Source organism: Python bivittatus, unplaced genomic scaffold (genome assembly GCF_059951505.1).
Source record: "Python bivittatus isolate LINGU-HERP-01145 unplaced genomic scaffold, Pbiv_v1 ctg000250_np1212, whole genome shotgun sequence".
Lineage (NCBI taxonomy): Eukaryota > Metazoa > Chordata > Lepidosauria > Squamata > Pythonidae > Python > Python bivittatus.
Genome location: NW_028277057.1, coordinates 623,276 through 641,538, shown reverse-complemented (window position 1 = coordinate 641,538; position 18,263 = coordinate 623,276). Strand labels below are relative to the sequence as shown.

Genomic DNA, 18,263 nt, shown 5'->3' with positions numbered 1-18,263 from the left:
CTGTGCCATGAAGGGAAGAATAATTAAAATTAAAACCCATACGCAGCACACAGTTTCTGGAACCTTCATTGGCACACATTCAGTGTGTCATGTAAAGTTTGGCTGAGTCAAGTATGTTGTGCAAACACAGCCTAGGTACAAATACATACAAGTATAGATAGCTTGAAATGTATTTTGATTCTTAACAGCAATAATGGGTAGAAATGTCTGATTTGCAGCTGCTCAGTCTCTCAACTCGTCAACCACATTTCTTCTTTATTTAATTGTAGAGAGCCAGTTTGGTGTAGTGGTGCTGGTCTAGAAACCAGGGGACTGTGAGTTCTAGGCCTCCCTTAAGCATGGAAGCCGGCTGGGTGACTTTGGGCCAGTCCCTCTCTCTCACAACCCACCTCACAGGGTTGTTGTCGTGGGGAAAATAGAAGGCAGGAGTATTAGGCATGTTTGCCCCCTTGAGTTGGCATACATATATACTGTGTGTGTGTGTGTGTGTGTATAATGTGTGTGTACGTGTGTGCGTAATCCAGATGCATACATAAAAAAGCAGGACAAGAATCTAATAATAATTCAAATTAATGGAATCACTCATCTATAGACCTCCTCCCCCCAAAAAACTCTTATGCTTGCCCTTGTCACCCTACTGTCCCTTTTTCACTTGTATACATAAATAAAATATTCAAATGCACATCACATTTATATAGCCGCCCATCTCACAAAGCGACTCTGGACGGTATACAACAATTAAAATAAAATAACAAGTGACATAATAACAACATCCTATAATTAAAAAAAAAGGATTTATCTGTTCTGCCTTTTTTCCGGGGAGAACTGATGACACTGAAAGAGGAGGCTCCCGGTCATACGTACCATCCCACCAAGCCCTAAGAAAGCAGCATCACCCTCTAATCAACTTCCGCCCGTTCTTACACGACTTACAGCCTTCCTACGGCCAGCGGCAGAGAACAATTTTCTTCCGCTCCCAATTTGAATTGGGGAGGGGGTGGGGCTTGTTGCCAGAGGAGATCCTCTATTGGACGCCCACCAGCAGGTTCCAATCGGAGGCTGAACCAATAAAGAGACAGCGGGCGGGGGGCCGCGACCTGTTAACTGACCTCGCGCGTGAGGGGTGTCGTAACCTCCCGCTGGCAACGGTTGTTGCGCACGCGTGGTGGCCACCGAGCAGGCTTAGCGCCGTGGTCTCTGAGGCGCTGCTTTTCCCCGGTGGTGGCCGTTAGTTGCCGTTTTAAAGTTCTCTTAAATGGAGGCCCGCGGGTCCCTCGGAGGTAATAATCAGAAATTATTTTCTCCTTCTGGGTTAAAAGCTCCAGCCCTGAAGAATTCCTCCTTTTGTTCCCCCTAGTGCTTCAACCTCTGGAATTAACAACCATGCTTTTTCTTTTGGCGGGGGGGGGGGGGTTGAAATGGAATGGTTTGCCGACCCCATCTGTACCCCAATTGGAGCGCGAGACAGTGGACTACAATGCCCATCATTTCTAGCCCTGGCTTTCTGGCTGGAGGTAATGGGAGTTGATGTCTGGTGGGTCGAAAGGGCTCCTGGTTGGGGAAGGCTGCTTAGTTTGGAGCATGCCTAGAGCTGGCGCTAGAAGGGGTCCTCTGTGCCCCAATGCAACAGGTTGCATTGGGGGAGCATGCAAACCCCACACACATAGTTTCCCCCCCCACACCTTTGGGACATCAAGCTTGTTGGAGAGATAATCTTGAATACCAATGACATGAATAGAGGATTTATTTATTTATTTTATTTAAATTTATTGGCCACCCAAATCCAGTGGACTCTGGGTGGTGCATAAAACTAAAAAAGACATAAGAACAGTTAAAAATATGGGTTATGTATGTATAATATTTCTCTTTCAGGAACCAACCACTACAGTTAAAATTCTCCCTACAATCATCCATAGTCACTGCTATTGCTCTGGTGCCCCCCCCCCCCCAATAACTTTTTCTGGGCCATAGAACATGCTACAGATCACTTAAGGTGTATCTACTGTGGAACATAAATTACTCAACAGCTAGGTTCACACAACATGGGATTAACCTCATGGCTGTATGTGCTAAATCTGGTTAGTTTTTGTTTGACTTGATTGTGGCAACACAAGTAATTTGGTTGTTTGATGGTTTAGCACAGTGGTTCTCAAACATTTTGGTCTTGGGGCCCTTTTACATTCTTAAAAATGATTGAGGTCTCCAAAGAGCTTTGGTTTATATGGGTTATGTCTACCTGTACAAACAGTATTAGAAATTAAAGCAGAGAAATGCTAAAATATTTTTTTTTTTGACTTCATGGACCCCCCTGAAAGGGTCTCTGGGATCCCCAGGGGTCTGCAGACCACACTTTGAGAACCACTGGTTTATTGCATTGTACAAACCTGACCTCAGTAATTAGGTCAATGTGTTATATGAACACAGCCAATAAGTTTTTTCAAGTTCAGTAGGAGTTAATTCCAGCTAAGTCTGGACAGAACTGCAGGCTCAAACTAGGCTGGAAGACAACAAAATCTTCTGGCACTTGTATAAATAATGCACATGCGACATTTACTCATTGCAGCATAAGCTTTCATGGATTAGATCTCTGTTGTCAGGTTTATGAAATGTTCATCCTTAGTTGGGAGACATAAGTATTCTGTATATAATTAGCTGAATAAGAGGGAAAGAATTCAGAAGTATTATCAAAATGTGTAATACTGAGTAGGTAGCGTTGGGAGGAAAAAAAACTGCAATGATGATACAATAAATCTGTTGGTCTTTATAAACTCACACAGTTTTAGCCACTTTCTTTTTATAGAAGACTAAACAAATATCTTGGCTCATGATGTTGCCTATTGGTCTGCACTGCATATTGGCTTCTTTTTTGCTATTCTCTGTTAGTGTGGCTGCTAAATGTGCTAAAAACAGTTTGCAGAATTATGAACCAGGGTTTGTTATTTGCAAATTCTGGTATGTAGTAATCAACCAGAATTTAATTCAGAAGTCAGCTGATACATAACCTTCCTGAAGACTTCTTGGGTTCTTTATACATAATATATTTTTCCAAAGCTATCCTGGTCAAGTGTCTTCTGCACATACATGATGTTTGGGAAGATTTCAGACTAGTGGGAGAGCTTTGAACCAGCTGCCTCTGAGATTCTACATAGCTCTGGTTGCACCGCAGCTTTGAAGAGCTGATCCAAATAAAAATCTGAAAACAGTCCCCAGAGTTGAAGCTTGACTCAGGAGGGACTTTACCTTTTTATATTTATCTAGGTCTTATATTGTTATTCTTAAGTTCAACTCCCTAGGTACAGGTCTGAAAATTCCAGATCAGTCTGAAATTCTAGAGAGAAGCTCTATCAAATCAAGAATGGCTGCCTCTGGGGGAACATTTATTGGAGTCTCCTCATCAAGCAATAACGATGGTAAATTTTCACTTTAATACCTTAATGCTTAGAGTCCCTTTAAAGTTTTTCTGCTCACTTTATTAGAAAGTGAAATTATAAAAGTCTTGAGGTAACATAATGTACTCGATGAGGACCAATAAACTGAAGAACAATCATAATAACAATTTATGCAGGTTATTAAAGGTCTGATCAGTTAGGTGAATCCCATTCAGAGATTAATCCTCACCATTCTGTATCCTCTATACATTCAGGCATGGAGATCTGAAAGGCAGTTTAATTTCATGCATGCACCCTAACTAGCTAAAGAATTGTCTCCTTCTGCATGTGCTAGCCTGACAGTTCCTTTAATATTTGGATATCTTTCTCCAAGTACTTTTCCTATTAGACATTAAGCAGCAAGTATCACTTAGTGCCAGGGATATTCTTCCTAGAAAGATTTAGCATTTCCCCCCTTTATTTGTTTGCTTGGTTTTTTTTTTTTTTCCTTTTCCTTTTAAATCAGAATTAACTCCTGACAACTACATGGACAAGTCCATGCAGTTTTCTTGGAAATATTTTTTCAGAAGTGGTTTGCCATTGCCTTCTTACTGGGGCTGAGAGGGAATGACTAACCCAAGGTCACCCAATTGGCTTCCATGGTAGGATGAGAATTCAAGTTTCCATGTTCCTAGTCCAGCATCTCAACCACTAGATCAAACTGGCTCTCTCACTGGCTCTCTTACTAAAATGTAAATAGCACTAAACTACACTTCTGCATTCCCTTCTTGAACAAATTTCTGATTAATCCATTCTTATGTTTTTTTAAAAAAAAAGTATCTTAGCAGTTCATTTGAAGGTAACATCACATTCAACTTGCATTTCTAATCATCTGATTTGGTGTTACGTATAAGTTTGAAATGCATATGGTGGTAGCCAAGAATCTTGTGAGAAGGAAACATTGTGAGAAGACCATGTTCCTTGCAGTTTAGCATAGCTGCTGTTGTTTTTCCTGTACTGAAACCTGAGAGTTACTAAGAATAACTTCATACGTCCATCTAGTTAGCTCTGGTATTTCCACGTCAGTATTTTCAGTATTCAACTCCTTCTTATTCCATATAGTCATTGGCAAAAACATACACTTGTTTTCAGAAGAGCCTAGTGCCAACATGGAATCATTTACTGCATTTTCATAGCAGTAACTAGCTAACTGCTTCTTTGGAATAGCAGCCTGCTCTTTTACATAGCTGGAAACAAATTAGGATTTAAGTTCAGTGGACGGAAATTTAAGAAAGAACTCAGGTCCTGGTTCCTAAGTAAGTTTTGACATTTTCTAAGGCTTTAAATTGTGTTTTATGAGCAACTAGAATGCTATATGGTTACAAAGTCTAATTTAATCAAAAAAGCTTAATCTGCTTGCCTGTCTAGATTTTATTATTAGTGATAGCACTTTGTACATTAGGAAAGCTAACTATATTTTTTTTAAGGGGCCTGGCTACTTTAAACAGTAGTTGTCTACTTTGGGCAATTTTCTAGATACTCGGTGTATGCAAGAACCAGGGTAAGTGAATATCAGCTGATTTATAATGTTTTGGTTTTAATTCCCATATTTTTCTTTTCTAGCATCCAGCAATTCCAACTATGGTTCTTCATTTCAACCCATCAAAACCCAAGTGGCTATTCCTACAGCTCATGTCATGCCCTCCACGTTGGACAGATCATCTTGTCTAGCAAGTGAATCAAGCACTCCTCAGACCACTTTGGCTCCCTCCCTGCCAAATTCATTGGGTGACATAGGAGGACTGATGTCCAGCTATGACTCTGATGCTCTGAGGCAATCCCAGGTGGTCCACCGGAATCCTCTTTGTGTGAATCAGGCTTTGGTAGAAAATGGTTGCAATCACTCCTTGTTTCGTAATTCTGGCCAGTCAAGTGTGGAATGTGTTCAGAAACCCATCAACCTAGATGCCAGAGTCACCTGCTCTTCTTTTCTAGATAGGCATTCTGTTGGTCCTTGGTCCCAACTCCAGATGTATACTTCAGGCAATTCAAATAGCACTGCTGCTAGTCTAGAAAAAGAATCAAATAAAATATTTCAGGATGCTAAACCATCAACAGATTCCAATAAAGTCTGTGGAAAGCAAGTATCCTTGGGCCTTAATCCTGCTAGTATGCCTTCTACTGCTTTGGCTGCTCAACCTCAGACCTGGAAGCAGGAAGCTTGTACACTACATCCACATGAGAATTGTGCACACAGTGCCTGGAAACAACATCTGGATTGTGTTCAACTGCAACTGGAACAGATGCAGGTACATTATTTTAAACTCTCTGCCTGAAGGGAGTGCCTGCATTCACAAGAGAATGGCTTTATTCTAGAACAAAAAAATAGTAATTCACAGTAGCATGTTAGCTAGGTATACCGTTGCAATATATCTGAGAAAAATAGAAATGAATATCCATAGAGATGGTAGGGCTATGGTATTCCATTTTTAAATGTGAGCCTTTCTCCCTGTAACTGTTTTCTGCCGAGGCCCATGAATGTATAGACCACAACTAGTGCGGTTGCATATAGTTCTCAAAGGAAACAAATGCCGAAAGGGGGGGAAATCCTTAGAAGTGTCTTAATTTAAAAGCCTGATGTATACTATGGGGGCATTCAGTACTCTGCAAAAATAATCTCCAATGTGCTTTTATTACAGAATCAAACCCTTAGGAAAGAAAGCAAGGAATTGATGGCTGTTAGTAACAATTTAAAGAAAAATTGGGGGAGGGGGAGAAATTAAAATTGTTATAAATAAAATAACTCCAAGCACTATTATGACATTGCTTGAAAGTCTTTTTCCTTGCCCCTTGGTTGAAAAAAAAAACAGGTCAAGTGTCGATAAAATATCAACATGACTGCATATCAGTAGATTTCTTTTATGAGTATTGTATAATAATTATTTTAGCCAACTTCAAATACTGGAGACACAGCCAAAAGAAACGTGCATTTGCAATATACAGTGATTGATCCAGAGTCATATTAATTATATTGTTTGTCAGCCCAAGTGCAATATTAAGGCAGAACTAAATTATTGAGAATTAAGAGGTAGGTCTAATGAGTTCAGGGTTGCTTTGTTGAGCTAAATGTTGCTACTGTGTATCATAAGTTGACTTTTATTTTCTGAATGAAGTGACTTATTAATTTGTTTTAAGGAGCCTTGCCATAAAATATGCATTGTCTTCTAGGCCCGCAAGGTAATTGTTTCATTATTTCAAATGGGTGCTTTGTAGTGGCATACAATGTTCTAAAATTACATCAGAGAGACCTATATATGCCCTGGGGTGTTTGGAAATGGGCTGAAATATGAGCCTTCTGTGTTTTAACATTGAGGAGAGAACAAAGAACAAAATCTTACACCGACTTTCTCTTTGAGAACTGAATCTCATGCCTTGTCTCTGAATCTCATGATTCCAGCTGCAAAATAAAGCTACTTGTTACTATCCTTTGGTGAATAGCACCCCAGTGCACACACTTGATCCAGCTCAGTGGATTGGCATTGTGAATGCTAATGAAAATTTGCTCCTGGAGAAAGAAATTCTCATTGACAGGTAGGAGATCAAACATCAGTTTATCTTGTAGGTTTTTTCACTAGAAAGTAACAATGCTCAGACTGTATTTCATATTGATAGAAAGGCTAACATTGTAATCCTAGGCACCTGGATAAGAAAATAAGCTTCAGTGAATACTCTTGAACTTACTTATGAGTGGCTAAACTTATGCTATATATTTCTAAGGAAGAAATTAAATAGTTCAAGAATATTTTTCCCCAAACAGTTGAACAAAAGTGTTGGTGCTTGCTGTGTCAAAAGCACAGGGATGGGGAAGAACACTCATCTTTTAAATGAGGTTTCCTTCTCTCTATTAATTAAAAAGGACAAAAAGTAATTAAATACTTATTGTATGGCCTCTTCTGGTTATGCTAAGATGTAGCTTGTCTTTTAACTAAGACAGTGAAGCTTTTGCTTCTAGGGTGAGTTGTGATTTGTCTTGAGTGCATTTAATTGGCTTTTATTGATTTATATGAGGAATCAGGGAGGTGGATAACCTCTTTCTCTGTTAGCATTTCCCCATTCATCAGTCTATGAGCCTGTGTATTGATTTCTGTCTTTCAGTTATGAACATGAAGAAATAAATGATATTTAACCATTTTACTGGAAGTCCTCTCATGTTCTCTTTTAGACATTCAATTTTGTAAGTGTTAATATACTGTATGGGTTTATTCTCATAGGCAGAGACAGCACATTTCTCAGCTGGAGCAGAAACTACGAGAAAGTGAGCTGCAAGTCCACAGTGCCCTCTATGGCCATCCTGCTCCTTATGGAGACATGTATCTGCTCAGAATGCAGGTAACCCTTATAACTGGTGTAGCTTGAAATATGCTCTTGGAAAAAGAACTTTAAATAAGTGCTGGACTGGAGGAGACATGAGTGGAGAAGAGACATGTTCTATATCTGCTAGTTCAGGAACCTTTAATTCCCTGCAGTATTGGCTAAAATTTTGTAAATAAGTTACCTGCTGACAGGGCTGTAGAGTGTTCTTTTCTTCTAATAGCAATGCACTGTATTTTGTTTCCTAAGCATGGAAGCCTACTTGATTCTCTGCTGAGCGCTGAGGAAAATGAGATATTCTGTTCCTCCTTCAACCGTTGATGTGTTTCTATTCTTGTCCTCGGTGTTTACTAAGCTCGCATTTGAAGTTCTTTGAGCAATTATTCTTTTATGATTATGATGATGGGTATGGATTTTAGGAAATGCTTTGGCTATTACTATCTTCATTTAATATCTTTTGCAGGAGTTAGAACGGGAGAATATATTTTTACGGGCTCAGTTTACTGAAAAAACAGAGTCACTCAATAAGGAAAAGATTGAATTGGAAAGGAAACTGGCTTCCTCAGAAGTTGGTATTAAACAGATCCAGGAGGCTCACAAAGAGACCAAACAGAAGCATATAGTAGAATTGAAGAAACAAGAAGAAAGGGTAGGTTTTTTGGATGAACCCCCAACAGATCACCCAGTTTCCCTTTACACGATCTGCAAAAAGAGGACACTGTGCTTATTTACATGTGAAGGGATGTAACATGGGATATTTTGCTTCAGTGAGTACTGCTGATCATAAAAACAGTGAGCTTATCCATGTTTTCCTCTGTAGACATACATATGTGCATCCCCATCCTAAATACATTTTAGGGTAGAACAATATTTCTTATACTTCACACTGGGCAGAACTGAGCAAAGAAAAATTGTTATAATATTTGATTCTTCTGGTATTCATACTTCAAGCCTTGATATATTTCACAGCCTACTGTGTAGTAGATTGCTACAGGAAGTGATGTTTTTAGGAACTAGGAAAGGAAAGGGGAAAAAGGTAAAGCATTAAGATTTTTGCAAAATGATTGCACCAAAGTTAGACTGGATTTCTGAGTATTACAGTGCTTCAGGTTTTCAGTAGAAAACTGAATCTCTGTTCCCCGCTGTAAAATACGGGCTGGTTTCCATAACTATGTTTCTGCAAAGTATGATTCTTTTTTTAAAAAAAGTAGGCTGTGCCCCAGAATCATTTCCTTTTGTTCTACGTAATGGACCATTCTATACTTTAATATTTGTGGGTTATAGGCAATGCCCTTTTGCATCTGAAATTAATAATAGAAAGTGCTGCTACTTACCCCTGCTATATGTTATTCTTTTGTGCAGATCAAGTCCAGAGACAAGCACATTGATCACCTGAAAAAGAAATGCCAAAAAGAATTGGACCAAAACCATGAGAAGCAGCAGAGAATTGAGACTCTGGAGCGCTATGTTGCTGACCTCCCAGTGTTGGAGGATCATCGAAAACAAAATCAAAAGGTAGAGGGCATCTTCTGGATGCAGCTGGCTTTGAAGAATAGCTGGATAGTGTAGATCTGCAAAGTTGAACATAATATATGTGTTAGCTTTGTGAATAGTCCAGTTGCTAGAAGGGATTCCTTTAAGTCTGATGTATGTGTTTGTTCTCTCCCCCCACCAATGTTTTAGTTAAAGGAATCTCAGCAGGCAGTTAGTACTTTGCAAGAAACAGTGACTACTCTCGAAAGGGAGCTAAGAGATGTTCGTACTGGCTGCCGAGAGAAGGAGCTACAGCTAGAAGCACAGAAACACAAAGAAATGGAACTGCTTTCTACGGTGCGCAGGTAATACCAGAGAAGTAGAGGAAAAGAAGGGAATGTTGGCTTCCAGGATGATCTAGAAGCTCATTGTGCTGCTGGCAATAAAACCTTCCTACAAATAGCAAGAACAGCAGGTATATACAGGAGAGAATAAGTATCATGGTTAGTCAGAGAAGGGGATGGGAGTAAGAAGAGAGAGGTTCTTGGCAGGATAATACTCCTATGAAGAGAGACTGAAGTATGTTTAGCCATAAGAAAAAACAACTGAGAGGACATATGATAGCACTCTTCAAATACCTTCAATTAGAAGAAGGTCAAGACCTGTTCTCTTTCCAGAGCATAGGACATGGGATAGTGGTTTCAAGTTATAGGAAAGCAGATTCAGTTGAATTTTAGAAAAAGATTGTTAACAATAGTTGCTGTTAGACAATGAAACTGATTAGCCAGAGAGATGGTAGGCTCCATTTCATTGGAAGTGTTCAAGCAGAGCCTAGGCAGCCCACCTATCTAGGATACCTTAATTTGGATTCCTGCACTAAGCAGGCCAAATGGCTCCTTTCAACCCTGATTCTAGTGATAGGAATTGTAGAGAGAGAGGAAAAGGTCTTGAAAGCCAACTGTGACAATCAAGCAACAAATACTTCAAAAATCTGTAAACTGAGTAGTCCTTGGACAGAGTCACTCACAGAATCCACCAGTTTCATCAAAATGATGAAAGCGTGACACAAACCCCAACCCTTTTGTAATATGTGCATTATTATGACCAATGTACAAAACAGGCAGAAGTTGCATTGTTTTGGCATGATATTTCATAATTTGCCCCACTCGTATGGATACCTCAGCCCAAAAAGAAGAGGGTAGAGAGTGACCTGACATGATTGGAGAGTCAAAAGTGCATGGGCTTTAGGGTTAGAAAAGAGCTTGGGTGTAGCAATCATGGAAGATACTATTATATATGATCTCTTTCTCTGTTTGAGGAGGGATAATTCTTTTGGTTTGGTTTGCATTTCTGTCTCTCTTCCCAACACGTGCTTCTTCCTCAACTGGGTACCTCTCCTTGGAAGATACCTGTATTTATTGCACCTTTTAGGATTCACATCCTTCCAAGGCACCTTACAAAAGTCAGCCCCACAGGGCATTTGGCTCTGGAGGGGGCACCCCAACTGGATCAGGCTTTGAAGGCATCTTTATTTGCCTGCTTCCACCATGTTTCTCTTTGAATGCAATGGAGATTTGGTAACTATGGTAAGAGAACTTGCCTCATTGTTTAGGTTTGATTGTGGGAATGGTAGGGCATAGCTTGTAGACAATTTTAGCTTTTCAATTTCTCGCAGACATGGAACTTCAACATATATGGAATCAGGATTGAAGAGTCTTTTTGGCTTTTTTGTATCAGTATATGTCTTTGGAATGGAGTAGTGTTTCTAATTTGATTTAAAAGTGCAATTATGAAACCCACTTTCAAACGGTGAGTTTATGAAGTTCATTCCATATAATGAAAGTATCCTGCTTCTTAGTTTACAAGATAAAATGCAGCACGTGAAGCCTTCAGTAGCAGAAGATTATGCCCGAGAGATAGAGAGAGAGAAAGGAGAAAAAGATGCTCTGCAAAAAGAACGCGATCTTCTCAGGAAGGTAACTGCAAAGATGAAATTAGAGCTCTTCAGTGGATGTTTAACACTGTAGCGACAGAGATCACTATTCCCTTCCTTTATGATCTGCGCAGTCCTACATATCAGTATCCTTATATTGCACTCATTGATCAGACTGGGATGTACTTGGTCAAGATTATAGTCAAAGTTTTATATCATAAAGGATCAAAGCTTACAGTCACATTCACTTAAAATAAGCATACCTGGGTTAATTCTGTAGTCTACACTTACAAACACAGAAATCATCCCACAGTGTCTTTGAAGATTAACCAGTGTCTTTTAAGTGGGACTGTTTGTCTAGTTTATTTTAACACTTTTTAAAATCCTAAATGGGGCTTTTCTCCATTTCCTTTGGTGTCTAGTGTCACTTTTCTTCATCTTCACCCAATTTAGTTCTCCCTTCCCTTCCCTTCCCTTCCCTTCCCTTCCCTTCCCTTCCCTTCCCTTCCCTTCCCTTCCCTTCCCTTCCCTTCCCTTCCCTTCCCTTCCTTCCCTTCTTTTTGTACATCTTTTTGTTGCTATTTGCATGTGAAGAATTAGTTTTATAAATAGAGTACCTAATTTTAATAGTAATTGGTTCAAGTTTTTGTCCTTTATTTTTTAGTATTGCTTCTGGTGGATGTTTACAGGTAGTCCTTGCTTAATGACCATTTAATGATGGTCCAAAGTTATGATGGTCTTGGAAAAAGTGCTTTATGACCTGTAGTTGCACTTATGACTGTTGCAAACCATTGCACCAGCCCAGTGGTCACGTGATTGCAATTCAGGTGCTTGGCAACTGGCTTGCCTTTATGATTGGTTGCAGCATCCTGCTCTCACATATCACAATTTGCGACCTCTTTTGCTGGTTTCCAGCAAAAAATGTCCATTGGGGGATTCGCTAAATATGCGATGATTTGCTTAACAATGTGGTGATTCGCTTTACAACCACTATAAAAATACTCCTAAAATTGGGCACAGTCATGTGGTGACTCACTTAACAACCACACTGCTTAATGACCAATTTTCCGGTCCCTATTGTGGTTGTTAAGCGAGGACTACCTGTACTGTATACAGATATACATATATGCATATACAAGTGTGTGTTATGCACACATTTATTGGGGAGGTGAAAATCTTTAGGAGAATAAAGTGAGAAAGCTAGGCATTGCATAGATTTGATATAGGTTGTTAATTTTGTTCTGTCTCTTCTTTGGATAAATACTGTTTATACCTGTTTTTTATCATTAACACAGATGTTTGGCAGTTTATCTTTTCCTGCAAGTATGGTTTTGAGCTAAGGCTGCATTTTATGGGAAAGGTCAGATTCGCAGTAAAGTACCTTTGAAAGAACCCATAAATGATACTAATTAGCATTTTGAGTATGTGGGATGATCCTCAGGAGCTAAACTTTTCAAGGCCTGTACATTGGATCATGTGCAATGGTACAAATGCTTCTGAGCACATTCATTCAGCAGTAGGTACATCTGCTGGAAGATGTATGGGAACATTTGATTGTTTTGATTCTTTTCAGATTGTGGAAAATCAGAAGAAGAAAATCGATCAGTTATCTTCACAAGTAAAGGTGAGCTTCTTGTTGAAGTATTAGATAACAACACACAAATGTCCCACATTAGCCATAACATAATCTCAATTTGTCTTCTGCTTGTCTTCTAGGATCTGGAGGAACAGATTGCCCAGGATGATGGTACAGCCCAGGCTTTGAGAGCAGAAGCCTTAAGGCAGGAAAATGCATTGCAGCAGCTACGCAGAGCTGTGAAAGAGGTAGCTTCTTTTTTAAATGTTGGCAGTTTAACTATCCCAATTATCAGGCTGACTGATTCTTTATACTGGTTTACTACTGTAGTTTCTCTTTTGCATAAAGTGTCCTAATCCTTCTGATTTTTTTTCCCCAGTTCAAATCTGTAGCTTGATTTGAACCTTCCCTCCTTCTGATTAGTTCAGAAGTGCATAATCTTTCTTGGACTGAGGCCTGCACTTGGACTTTGAGTAGGATGTTAGGGGCCAAACTCTGTAAAGCAAGGGGAAAAAACTCCATTTGATTTAAATTTAATTAAAACAGAATTAAGTTAACAAGAATGTTATTACTCTCCATGTATTAAATAATTCTCCCTTCTGTCACTTCAGAATAAAAGTCAGCACAGTTTAGAGGGATTACATGAGACGTAGAGACTGCATGTAGTCCCACAATTCAAATTATTTTGCCCAGCACATATGCTATCAGTCTTTTGCATTATCATAAGTAAGGCTCTGGTTCTACCAGGGCTGGTTCCCACAAACATGTTATCATGGTGGGATGTGATTTGCAGTGCTGCTTGTAAACATTACATGTAGTGCCATCTAGCTGTTAAATTTCCTTCCTTGGTAATACAAAAAACATACTGTGATAAAAGGAGGCTGAGTGGAGATCCTTTTGATCTCCAGGAGATGTGGTTGTATAGCTGTTTTGTCAGAAGTTGGACATTGTGATGAAGCAGCACAATCCACATTTTGTTTTTCCCTTCTGCTCTGAATAGATGGGAGGGTTGGACTGCTAACATCAATCTGGTGCTGAAACTGTCTGAATAAATGAAATACAAATCAATCACAGAGATTCATAGGAATTTCTATATGTAAACCAGCTTTATTCCTTCACTCCAATGGAGAATGCAGTACAGGTAGTCCTCGACTTACGGCCATTTGTTCAGCGACTGTTCAAAGTTACACCAGTGCTGAACAAAGGGACTTATGACTGATCCTTGAAGTTCTGGCTGTTGCAGTGCCTCCACGGTCACATGAACCAAATTTGGGTGGCTGGCAACCAGCTTGCACTTAAGACCAGTTCCAGCATCCTGTGGTCACATGATCGCCATTTGCAGCCTTCCCTGCCGGCTTTCCCCAAGCAAAGTCACTGGAAAGCCAGCAGGGAAGGTCCCAAGTCATTGGAGTAAGTCTCCCCACCCAGCCTTTCTTTGCTCGCATGCACTGTGCCCTCCTTCCCCCCTTTGCTCGCACATACCCAGCGCCCTCTTTCCATGGCCTCCCTGCAGTCACACACACGCATGCACGTACCCCATGCCCTCTTCCCGTGGCCTTCCTGTAATTGCACGCACGTATCCTGCACCCTCTTTCCACAGCCTCCCTGTGATCGCATGTACCCCATGCCCTCATTCCCAGGCCTTTCTGAGCTTGCGCCACACTGAGCACCCTCTCCCCTGACTCGCATGCAGCCTGCACCAGGCCTCCCAGGGCCTCCCCCACCCCCCTGTGTGCCATATGCTCTTTACCTGGGACTTCCACCCTTCCTGCTTAATGACCCATGCGTCTTGAGTTATGACAACAACCAGAACTGCCTGGATTGCTGTTGCTAAGCAATGTGGTCATGTGACATCGTGCTTTACAACCGCATTGCTTAGCAACAGCAATCCTGGTCCTAATTGCAGTCATAACTTGAGGACTACCTGTAACAACTTTGTAAGCTAGGACGGTCTATACAGACTTTTACTTCCCTGAAAGGTATCTAAGGAGCATTAGTTAAGAGTATGCTAGGTGATATTTCCCACTATAGTAATTGATTTTATCTATGTCTTTGACCTTGTTACCCTTGTCTTAATCAAAGATCGACTGCATTTGCTTCTTGGGGTAGGGAAAAGAGGACAAATTTTAAACATTGAGGGACATCTCCACATTGCAAGTTCTATTCTATGCAGCAAGGCATAAGTGTACTGGAATGTCCCCTGGCAGAATAATTACATATTTCCAGTTTTCTTTGTAAGGGCACTATTTTCCCTGCTAGCACAAATGCAATAATCTGACGTTTGTGCTTTCCTTCATTGCAAAAGCCAAGTATCAGGTCACTGGAGATGTAATTTTTCCTTCTCCCAGCCATGTGTTATAGTTAGCATATACTATGCTAAGAGTGATCTCAGAACTGAGGAGAACAGATATGGGTGCTCCTGCTGATGCCTAAGTTGCCAAACATGCTTGTGAAACCCAGTACTGCAGAATTGCAACAAGGGGGTAGTGAAGAACCAGGAATCATTTTTGAAGGGCCTGATTTTTTGCATCTATTTCTAGCTGTCTGCCCAGAACCAAGAACTGATGGAAAAAAACCTGACTCTCCAGGAGCACCTCCGGCAGATGGAGCAGAGCCAGTTACTGTCAGATGAAACAGCCAGCCTGACCCAAGAGCTGCATAGTGAGCTGGCCAGCTGCCTACAGGATTTGCACTCTGTCTATAGTGTGGTTACTCAGCGGGCTCAAGGAAAAGATCCCAATTTGTCTTTGCTGTTAGGCATTCAGAGTAAGTTATAGGAATCTTTTTTCCGTAGTGACAGATTATGGTCTTTTTATCTTTAATACTTTGAGATTGTAATACCTTTGTAGCTTTCCTAGTGCAGTGTCACTAGGTTTGCCAGAGCAAACCATGACACCGCTTACCCAGTGACACCCTTGTGCAAATACTCCCATTACTTACTTGGGTCCTGATGTCTGATTCACATTTCTAAGTCATGGCACTTGTATGATTATGTCACCATGAACAGCTCATCATTTGCTCTTCCTTGCCCTCCATTCAGACACCCATATGTCATAACTTGCCTGTTGGTGTTCTTTAATAGTATTATGGACCTTAGGAGATGGTAACATTTTGTGTCAAGGAAAACTTTAAACTGTTTCTTCCATTTTATTCAAGCATGATTGCTTCTTGGGGAACTCTAGATTTGTCTTGTGTAGGGTTTCAAGATTGTGATGTGTTACATCCGTGGTATTCTGCACTATCTTAATTAACTCCAAACTATTTGGAGGTAAATCCCCAGTACTGATTTTTCACTGGAAAATGACTAATTAATCTGAGAATCTCTTGTCTGGTTTTACAGCTGTGCATTGTTCTGTTAAAGAAAAAGACTTGTTGAAACCAGACACGCTAGCAGAGAAGCTGGAGGATGTAAAACAGTTGCACAAAGAGATTGAAGATTTGCGGACCGCTATTTCGGACAGATACGCTCAAGATATGGGTGATAACTGCATTACACAGTGAAGGCCAAAAAAAATGGAAGATGAGAACTAAGATTGTAGATCAGTGAAAGCTGCTACAGGGTGAGTTTTCAGAAGGTCTTTATTACCTTTTCAGGTGAAGATGTTTCCCACAACAGGAAATAAAAGTTTTTCTCTTGACAGGAAAGCTCTCTATGGAAAACAAGTCTGTAAGGGTGTGGCAAAGACTTATTTTTGTTGCCTGCAATTCTGGAGCTGGTTCCTGTTAGCAGCTGCAGTCTTTCTTTAGAAAAACATCCATCACCATTCATTTCTGTAATTTATGGCAGAACCTTTTCCAAACACTACGATCATGGAGGCTGCTCTTTATCTTTGTAATGAATTTCTGCAAGGCTGTGAGAGCTTTTATGAGTTGGGATCAAATATAATATGGCAGCATGTATGTAGAAAAACTGAATTGGCTGTAGTAAAGGAAGTCTGAACTGTGAAGGAAGATCTGTCTTGGTAACAGGTTTTCAAAATTTCTAAGATAATCTTGTTGAGTAGTCTCAGGTTTTCACTGATACCTTCCTGAAACCAGAAATGTTATGCTGAAATTATAAAAGGCTTTAATGCATTTCTCCTTAAATGCTTTAGATCTCCAAAAGCCTGTGCTGGTTCCCCATATGTCTAACAATGTGGAAGGATATGACCACTGCTAGTGGCATGGACATTTTCAGTGTCAGTGTGCCATGATGGGTTAACATGTTTTCATGCAGATGCACTTTTTAAACTGTATTTTCATATCACTGTTCTCTATGCAAACATTAACTTGATATTTTAGAATGTATGGATTCAAGTGTTGAAATGCCTTAATTCTCCTAGAAATAAACCTTTGGAAAGAGAGAAACTGAATTCTGATACTGCTGCAATGTTGGCGATTAGGTTTATGCATTGGAATAGAAAGAATATAAGCTATAAGCTATCAGGTGGATCTTAAAACTAACTCTTCTATGAAGCAGGAAGGTAATAATTTAACTGGTTAGTCCTTATGACAGACGAGATTAATGCGCCTTCTTCCACAAAGTTGTAGAATGCAGCTGAAGGAAGAGGTCTTGAATGCTGTGCCAGCACTTTACAAAAGGCCTTATATTAGGACGAGTATGTTCAGTGGTGGCTACTGATGTTGATGAACTCCTGTCAGCTGTAGGTAGCATGATCAGTGGTGAAGGCAGGTACATGGTCTACTCTTGCTCTTAGATCTCGGAAAGAGCGGAGTATGTCCCTGCAACATATCCAATGTTTACTGGTGGAAATTACTCAAATGAGATAAATCAAGCATTCTCCATTCTATTGATAGAGCCCTTGCAATGATCCCAGTGCTGCAGATGTGGGTACTTAATGAGGTATATGAATATTTGTGCAATTTAGTAAACAAGCCATTTATGATAAACTACTTCATTTAATGCTGTCTCCTGTAAAGAGGTTGGCGACAGTCCTATTTATTCTTTTGAAACTAGGACATATTTTGGACAACCCCTTGAATCTTTCTTCATATTAGTCAGAGTGGATATTTCTCATTGCACTAGGGTCCTAGACCTATTCCCCTGATTGTTATTTAATCGCCCAGAGTTGCTGGGAGTTGGGGAACATATAAATTATATTATTATTATTAGTTCCAGTCAGACCAATGTATAGACTGGATGTGGCATTTTTATCCACCTATTGAGTCCTTCCCAAGAACTTGGGATAGGCAGATGTTTTTTAATGGTATTAAAGGCATCATCGCAGGATATAAGCTGTTCCAAGTAAAGCTTTTGCAATTGACTGATGGTGATTTTGTCAATGCCAAGATGGTGTTCAAGTGGTGCTCCAGATGTTTTGGGATTGCACCCAGGGTGCCTGTTACTATTGGTATGCTACCTTTGTTGTTGTTATTGTTCATCGCACAGCCAGATGTTTAGACCGGATTTGGCATTTTTATCTACCATATTATTTTCCATGTTTCTATTCATTAAAAAAAGAATAGGCAAAACCTAACAGCATATAATCCATCAGCAAAATTCTAATCTTAAAACCTGGCAGCAAACATTTTTTAAAAAGCT

The 18,263-nt window shown here is 40.0% G+C and overlaps 1 protein-coding gene across 2 annotated transcripts; it reads left to right on the top strand.

The window, feature by feature from the left end:
- Nucleotides 1-1,129: 1,129 nt before the first annotated feature.
- On the top strand, nt 1,130-17,068 carry CEP85 (centrosomal protein 85). Of its 2 annotated transcripts, XM_007428077.4 has the most exons (13): nt 1,130-1,280; nt 3,281-3,410; nt 4,992-5,677; nt 6,826-6,959; nt 7,640-7,757; nt 8,203-8,388; nt 9,102-9,254; nt 9,423-9,577; nt 11,071-11,188; nt 12,719-12,769; nt 12,862-12,969; nt 15,262-15,487; nt 16,062-17,068. In XM_007428077.4, exons 2-13 carry the CDS (start codon nt 3,356-3,358, stop codon nt 16,220-16,222), a joined length of 2,151 nt encoding a protein of 716 aa, XP_007428139.1. In that variant the 5' UTR covers nt 1,130-1,280; nt 3,281-3,355; the 3' UTR covers nt 16,223-17,068. The 2 variants fall into 2 exon arrangements, with proteins under 2 accessions (XP_007428139.1, XP_087997038.1); XM_088140912.1 differs by lacking the exon at nt 3,281-3,410 and having other exon boundaries at nt 1,153-1,280.
- Nucleotides 17,069-18,263: the final 1,195 nt, after the last annotated feature.

What these genes read in the sequence shown, in the direction of transcription:
- CEP85 (XM_007428077.4), top strand. Translation starts at nt 3,356, where the DNA reads ATGGCTGCCTCTGGGGGAACATTTATTGGAGTCTCCTCATCAAGCAAT. An exon ending in CTCATCAAGCAATAACGATG is followed by an intron (nt 3,411 to 4,991) that starts GTAAATTTTCAC and finishes TTTCTTTTCTAG; the next exon opens with CATCCAGCAATTCCAACTAT. An exon ending in AGTTATCTTCACAAGTAAAG is followed by an intron (nt 12,770 to 12,861) that starts GTGAGCTTCTTG and finishes CTTGTCTTCTAG; the next exon opens with GATCTGGAGGAACAGATTGC.